This window comes from Nanorana parkeri, unplaced genomic scaffold (genome assembly GCF_000935625.1).
Source record: "Nanorana parkeri isolate BGI_ZX_2015 unplaced genomic scaffold, ASM93562v1 scaffold174, whole genome shotgun sequence".
NCBI classification, from domain to species: Eukaryota; Metazoa; Chordata; class Amphibia; order Anura; family Dicroglossidae; genus Nanorana; species Nanorana parkeri.
In genome coordinates this window covers 2,249,921-2,258,121 of record NW_017306442.1, presented here as the reverse complement: position 1 = coordinate 2,258,121, position 8,201 = coordinate 2,249,921, and the positions used below count along the sequence as shown (strand labels likewise).

Sequence of the window (8,201 nt, the reverse complement as noted above, 5' to 3'; positions counted from 1 at the left end):
ATGTGTAACCTGTTCACTGGACCAGCTCCATTTCAGGGATTTCTTTGTCTAGGGGACAATCAGTTTTTTGATAAGTATCAGAAAAATGATTTTCCAGCAGAGAAGACTGCAGATAGACAAATGAGACTAAGAATATGCAGCAGTATTTTATTCATACAGCACACACCCATGAAAACAACAAAACATATTTCTGCAGGAAAACACTGAGAAACTCTTCATGAAAAGCAAAATGGAAGTAAAAAGAAAAAAAGAGCTGCACATTTTTTTTATTTTGCAATGTGCATTATTTAGGGCTTCCTAATATCACGTCAGATTAACGATCATTCAAATGCCGACTGGAACATTTGTTGTCCTATTTTGATATAAGCTTCTCTCTCCTCATCCGTCATGAAGGACACCAGTGTGGGGTTCTGACTGACCTCACTGTACACATGGGGCTGACCACCGACCATGACCACTGGATCTACAGCTTCTCCTTCCTCCTCCTGCTCTGCGCTGCTACTGGGGTTTATTGGAGCAGGCTTTGTGCGCTTTTTCTCATCATCAGATTCACTAGTGTCGCTGTCTGAATCACTTTTAGAAGTCTGGGTTGGCGTGGGGCCAGATCCAGATTTCATTTCATGGATTAGAAGAGTTCTGAACACTTCATTGTCACCGCCACTGTCTTTCTTGTTGGCATTTTCATCAATGTCTGGCTCATTAGTTTCTGTGGAAGAAATGGAAAGGAGTAAAGACCAGCAGAAGCTGAACACCTAAGATATGCTAAATGTGCTCCTTAAGTGATAGAATTCCTTGAGGTAATATTCCTTAAGAGGCCATTTTAGCACGCCTTAAAATGCTAGTGCAATTTGGAGACCCATGATATATATGTTACAACTTGCTATTTGTATGCCAAAAACCATGACTAGCCAAGGGCCCTACCATAGGCAAGGGTGCCTCATTCTCCAAAAGCACAACCAGGCTCAGGAGCTCGATGACATTGTAAATTTACAGATGGTGAAGCTAAAAGCCCACGGTCGGTTTTAAATGAAAACAACACATGTGGTGTTTTGGGACAATAAAATAGGCTAATTAAATATAGCACACGGAAAACATCAAACCGTACTTGTGTGAATTGAACTCCTGATCATCTACGCAAGAAGTCATTTTGAAATGGAAAATCAGTTTGAGAAAATGTAAGAAAATATCTATTTAGGAAACTAGGCATACATAATATTTTAAACTGTAGTCAGTTCTTCAGGAACAAATCCATAGTAAACCTGTGCTTGGTCACGCAGAGCAAAACTACAAGTTTGGTTTAAAGTGTGGAATTACATCAGCATACAGCTCTGCATGCTGATACAAAATCTTACATTTATTAGCTAAACAAACATATTTTACTTACAATTTCTTTTTCCCCCCCACTTCCTGTTCTAATTTTGGCACAGATGATGTAATGTGCCAAAGTGTTGCATCCTGGGAAGGTTATATCAGCTGAGCATTGCTGGGAAATCTCTTCTGTAATCTCACAAGATCTCAGGGAAAGGCATTTTCCTCTCCTGAGATGATGTGCATGGTCACATGTCCTAGTCACATGTGCCAGAGTTCCAAGAAGTAAAGGGAGATCTAATAATCTGCCCATAGTTAATATGGCCACTGTCAGAAGGCTGGGGAAGAAAACAGAAATGAGGTATGCAAAAAATAAAAAACCTGCAGATATATAGAATTATCAGTTTGTAGATTGTCATTTCTAAACATTTCTAAAGTTGCCTTTGTTGTTATTTTGAAGATATGGGTAAAGTTCCTCTTTAATGCTCCCTCCCCATCAGCACATACTTTTCCTTCACTCCCCCTTTATAATGTGAATAAATATAAAATTAGTTTGTCTTCCACCCCTTTCCCCCCCACACCGGACTTACCTGACTCCTACAGCCGCTCAGCTTCCTCGTCTTTGGCGGCCAGGGGGCGCGGCCGAGTGAAGAGGGTCCGTCCTCTCCCAGCTGAAGAATGTGCTGCAGACAAGTGACACACAGAGGTGCCTCTCTATCCCGCACAGCCGCTCATACATGCAGAGCGGCGGGGGATGGAGCGGCGCTATCTGGAGGGGGGGGCATGAGGAAGCATTCGGGCCCTCTGCTTCCTCTCTGGGCCCCCCCAACATGCGGAACGCCAGGGCCCGCTCGCAATTGCGACCCTGGTAGTTCCGCCAGTGCCCCCATTTATATTTAGCCACGGAGAGGAAAGAATATACACAGTGCATCTAGATATGGGAGAACATTCAACTCAGGTTAGGTTCCCAACCGCAGCGACTCCTCACTGCGCGACAATCGTGCACAAAACTGCGCGGATTGCTGCACGGACATGGAGTAGCCCACTGCTAAGTGAATGCGCTAAAAAAATCTGCACATCATGTGTTGCAAAACAAAGGTACATGTACCTTTTTCTTTTAGCGATTGCCGCACGGATGTCACCCCAATGAAATCAATAGGGCCACGCGGCAACCGCTGTGTGCACTATCACATGATCGCACGTCCCGGGTGTCGTGCAGGTGTGAACCTAGCCTTACTCCCCTGCCTTTCATGTGGTAGCATCGGTGCTTGGTGATTAGCCCACTGCTGCCACAGGGAGACAAGGAGGTTCATTTACTCAAGTCAAATCGGCTGTTTACTTTGTAGGGGAAGTTTCCTGTTAGCTTAGTGAATGGCGTGGAGCTCTGCTGACTTCCATCACCAAATCATGTGCAAGCAAAAATACAGTTTTTTTTAAATTTTCACTTGACATGATTGGGTATTCTTTGCAAAGAGCGTTTTCATCACATTCACTAGGCTAAGGGAAACTTCCCCTGCAAAGTGCAAATTCCCTTGCAAAGTAAACAGCCTATTTTATTACATCAACCCCAAGGAGTCATCAGATCTATATTGGCTTCCACTACAGGAACCCGGTGCTACACAGGACTTCCTTTGCTTGCTCCTATTCGTGGGGAAACTAAGGAAATGTAAGTATATGCTTCTGGGGAAGGGGGATTAAAAGCAAACCTGTTGTTTTGCCCTGTTCTTGTTGAAGTGAAACATAACATTATTTTTGGTATTTATTTTTCAACCACATTGGTGTCCCCCATTTAAAGGTTCAGCATCATTATACACAATAATGACTTCCTAAATGCATAGTAATGTGGAATAGTTACTTTATTCTAGTTTGCCACTTCTGCTTCATGCAGAAGAATACAAAAAAAAAAAAAACTAGGTAAAAAGGGAATTTATCAGCCAAGGCACACACAAAAAAGCTGTTCAGGTTTAAATCCATGTGCTAATACCTGGGACAGATTTAGCAGGAGATTGCAGATTTATGTGTAAATGTCCCATTTTACAGGGTGGAAGTGACTTTTCACATATATAAACCATGTACATGACCATATGTCGTTCTATTTGTGTGATGAGTCATTGCAAGTTAAAAAAAAAAATACATGTGGAGCAAATATTGTATTCCGTGTGATACTGGGCACAGGGGACTCAACAGACTGCAGATCTGTTGCTACATAAGATAGTCCTCGATTAATATGGGATAGGTTGATGATTCAGTCCATGCCTTGCTTGATAAATCCCGTTCCCCTCAACCCACTGCATGAGTTATAGATTATTGTCCATCCTTATACCATAGGTGTTGAACACTCACATTCTAAGATCCACCTCAAGTATGTATGATATAAGTGGTGGGATGTCACTCTAAATTCCAGCTTTACCCCATCTTTTCACCATATGGAAAAGTGGTTCCCAGCCACCAGTCCCTTCACCACACATCTCACTCCAGTACTTACCAAAGCTGGCATTCAATTCTGGTGGGACTTCATGCACTGTACTCTTTGTCATCCAGACCGGCTGCTCCTTCCCCTTCTTTTCTTTTACCTTTTTCAGTTCTCCTTCATGGACATTAATAGTGATGTTCTGGACATACATGTTACCCATAGATGAGCTTTTGTCGGCCCATCTTCCTTGGCATCCATGTAGATCCATAGAGCCAATGGCAGCAGACTGTTCATAGCTAGAGTAGATAGGCCTGTATTATCGCTCTGATCATGGACTAAGTCACCTAGAGTTTTATTAGCATCTGAACACACATGATATTCAGCTCTGCTACTGACAGTAAATTACACTTACAAAGTGTGGCCCACACTTAAAGCTGAACTTTAGGCAAGCTAAACAAATATACAAATGAATGCATGTATGAATTTATAAAAAAAAATATTAAATGTACTTCAGTAGCAACTACTATAAATGCCGGAAATTGACTTGATTGCAACTTTTTGTAATCCCCTCTACAGCAGTACTCAAACTGGAAGAGAAGAGGCAAAAGAGGCAGTACTTGGAGCCAAATCAGATGAGCACAATATGATGGGGTGCTGACAAGGAGAATGCTTGCAGGAGGAAAGAACAGAGAGATGACCGTATCATCCTGTTGCTGCTCCTTCACTGTCCAATCACAGGCTAAGCCAAGGGAGGTGATCTGGCTGAACCAGAGCAGAGAAAAGTCAGGTCACCTGGCTGGCTGTGCTATATGATAGGCTGTGTAAATCTCAGGACTGGATGAAGAGAAACAGAAACAGATTCTATATATGTATATTAGTTGATTGCCTGGAGTTTAGCTGCAAATGAAATCGTTTTGTACAACTTTAGAGGCAGCCACATTAAGGGGTTAATCTAAAACAATATTCATAGTACTCTCTGAGTACTCAGTGACTTCACCTGATTCTAGTAAATTGCTAGAATGGAGTAGCTGCTCAAAAATGGCTGCCTGCAATGTTCAAGTAATAATCTCACATGATGAGCAGATAATGATTAACAAAGATGTTCAGCCACCAACATTCATACTCCTCATTTATTCACTTTTCATTGCCAGCAACAGAGCTACAGGTCTGGCACTGATTTATATAAACACCATTAAGCTGTTCATGTGGAAGAGTACCTCTGCATTGTATGCTTTGAGGTGCTGTACCATACATAACATCTGCTACCATTACTGTGTCTCAATTCCTAACAAACTGCCATGGGGTAAGACCAAACCAATCCTAATACTCTAACAAACTGACCTGTCAGCAAGCTCTGGAATATCAGTCGGCTGAGGCTCCAGCAGCTCACTTGGAAGGACAATATCTTCCGTTTCCCGAAGGAGCAGAAAAATTGGTTCTATCTGCTCATTAAATTTAGCAAGTAGTGTTCTGGCATCTCTTTTAGGTAGTGAAGAAAAATCCTCCTCAACTTCTTGATAGCAATAGGTGCAGCGAAAAAGCTCTGCAATTGATCAAATAACAGATGGTAATAAGGCCCGGCTCCAGCTAATACTTTATATTGTTTTTGGAAGGAGTTGGGAAAGGTTAGAGACACACACACTTTACAAAAATATTTCTAGGTCGAACTATACAATTTGGAAGACAAAATACCCTCTAAATAACATCCTGTAACAGTCATTCAGCAGAATGCTGACTGCATTGTCTCACATCCAAATAGGAGGGTTCTCGTATATCTCAAGATTAATATTAAACAACCTTAATGATAAATACAGTACAACACAGTAGGCATGTAAGATAAAAGTCCCCCCCCCCTTTTCATCAGGTGCCCCGCTCCACATCAGAGTTTTACCTTCTAATAATCACCACAGTGTGGCTTTAGCGACATGCAGAGGGCAGTTCTGTCCTCTTCTGAATGCACAGGGAGGTGCTGGATGCAGCCCACCCTGGATTAGCATCATGTGTTTCCATGGTGCTGGTGGCCAGCTCACCTATACCATGAAAATACATGGCAATGTGTGAGAATTTAAAGCCACCCCTGACAAAGTCACAAGGTACCTCAGAGTGCCAGATTCCCTCAAAGTGGCCCATTCTTTTCTCTCAGCAACTTCACAGTGATCTGTCCTTATAGAAAGATTTAGGATTGACATTTAAGGGATTTTGTTTTTTTCATTAACATACAATGGAGAAGCCCCTCACAACCCCTTCTAACCTTACATAAAAAAGGAGAAGCAAATAGAAATGTTAACCCTTAAGAAGCCAAGAAGAAACCCCAACCCCGAAAAAGAGCAATTTAATCTGCAGGAAGCATTTTTAAATAATTTTTTTAGATTATGCTATGTAAATGGGAACATGTAACACATTCAAAATAGGTGTTACACCAATTTGGCTACCAAAGTGAAGATACACCGTAAGGCTGGGCACACACCTTACAACCATCGCAAGACTTTTGTCTTGCGATGGTTGTAAGGTACTTTAAAAAAACATACGCTCTGCCTATCTTGCATAGGCAGATCGTACTTGCGATTATCGCAAGCCACGCCCCCTGAGGGGCGGGCTTCCGATGACCGCAATGCCGAACGGGCTGTGTACGCATGCGCACACCGGCCCGTCCGGCTTTTATCTTACGAAAATGCTACAGACCCGCCGAACATCGTACGATGCTCGGCGGGTTTTCGAACATGTCCATAAGTTAAAAGTCGTGCGACCTTACAGTAGTAGAGGTCGCACGGCTTCCACACACCTTACGATAATCGTACGATCGCGGGATTTCCCGCGATTATCGTAAGGTGTGTGGGGACCTTAAGGAAAATCTTTCCTGAGAGAATCATGTAGGTTGCCAGTGATGACCTCTCATTCTGTCCCTCATTTTGTGTGACAGTCTGACAATCTAGCTATCTGGCTTTAGTATATAAACCATAGGACCCAGAACAAGTATGTATATAAGGTCTTCTGACCTTTCTTTTATTTTTTTGGGATTCTCATATTTGTTCCAGGTCAGTGACAAACAGTTGAAGCCAAAAAGGTTAGTATACTAGCCACGCAACCATCATTTCCAGAAGAAGGTCAGCAATAGCAGCCCCTGTAATTCTCTTTGGAAAGGTTTACTTTATATTGTTTTCCTTCATAGTTCTATTAGTTATCCTGTTCTGTTCCACAAGCATCAGAGATAATGTTAGACATGTAATCTTATGTGCAGGCTCCTTGTTCCCAGTCATGGGGGCTGATTTTAACTGCACAACTTGAGCTGTCTGCTTTATATGCAGAGCTCCTCTTATTCTGTGCAGCCCACCGACCAAGACACTATAAACAAAAAAAGGGGACGGCTGTATATGGCTTGAGCTACAGAGAGTCTTATGACTCCAGTTCTAGTACCTGTACTCCCTTCTTGTGTGCCATTTGGTTACCCACAATTCTCTAGAATTGAGCAGAACATAAAAGAAAACAAAATCAAATTGTATATGTTGTGCTTTTGTACTACCGCATTTTTCTCTGCTGTCCTAGGAACTGTCAAACAACTACCCTGTGGTAAATATATCCTTGTACACAAATCGACTTGTTTCATCTCTATTGGTTACCAGTCATTTGTACCTGACAACAGTTAAACATGACAACTTTTTTAGATGCACACATTTTCAATGTTATGCAGACTAATTACAGAATCATACATTAGATTGGAAACATAACTCATACCTGTAAATGGGTCAAATAATTGGTTCACTTCCAGGTCAGAGTAGGTGCTGTGGCATCCAGGGCACTTAAAAGAAGCTCTGTTGGTGGACTCCCTCTCATCAGACTCGATCTTGCGGCGAACATGATCAAGTTTATATTTAATCACATCTACAAGCACCTTGTAGTTGATATAGTAATAGTTATGTTTGGTGCTCTTCCCATTTGGCCCAGTCTGGACACGCATACGACACTTGACGATCTTATCCCCCTTCAGTGTTTGCAGGATGGTTCGAAGCTGCTTCTTTTCAAACTTGAGGAGCAGAGCAATGTCCTCCTCTTTGACACAGGGGTACCTGATGAGCACATCCAGGGTCAGGGAGTACTCAAGGCCATAGAACCCTCGAACCATGTACTTGGCAAGTCTCTTCAGGGCAGCGGGCACTTCTGTCATGGTGTCTTGATCCGCCATGGTGAATGGACCAAATCATGTATTTCTGTAGGTGCAAAACACAAAACGCTATACCATGCAGTATGACTGAGGCTTTCTACTAGATCAAGTAACTAACTTCAACCTATGATGGGGGTAAAGCACGAACACAACTATAAATTCAACTAAGAGGACAAGCAATATCAAAATATATGCTGTGATTTGTGAGCTCAGTTATGGAAGGGAAAATCATTGGCAGTGTATCATATCAATGAATTCCCTGAAGAGTATTCTGTCAAAAGCCATGCTGCAAACAGATGTAATGAGCTCAGGAGCATTAAT

General features: G+C 42.2%; 1 protein-coding gene across 1 annotated transcript; it reads right to left on the bottom strand.

Moving 5' to 3' along the window:
- Nucleotides 1-320: 320 nt before the first annotated feature.
- Nucleotides 321-7,901, bottom strand: LOC108785700 (general transcription factor IIE subunit 1-like). The gene is made up of 4 exons (XM_018554824.1): nucleotides 7,454-7,901; nucleotides 5,063-5,264; nucleotides 3,794-4,017; nucleotides 321-706 (listed from the first exon to the last, which is right to left on the bottom strand). The coding sequence occupies exons 1-4, from the start codon at nucleotides 7,899-7,901 to the stop codon at nucleotides 321-323; spliced, it is 1,260 nt and encodes a 419-aa protein (XP_018410326.1).
- Between the last annotated feature and the right edge of the window lie 300 nt (nucleotides 7,902-8,201).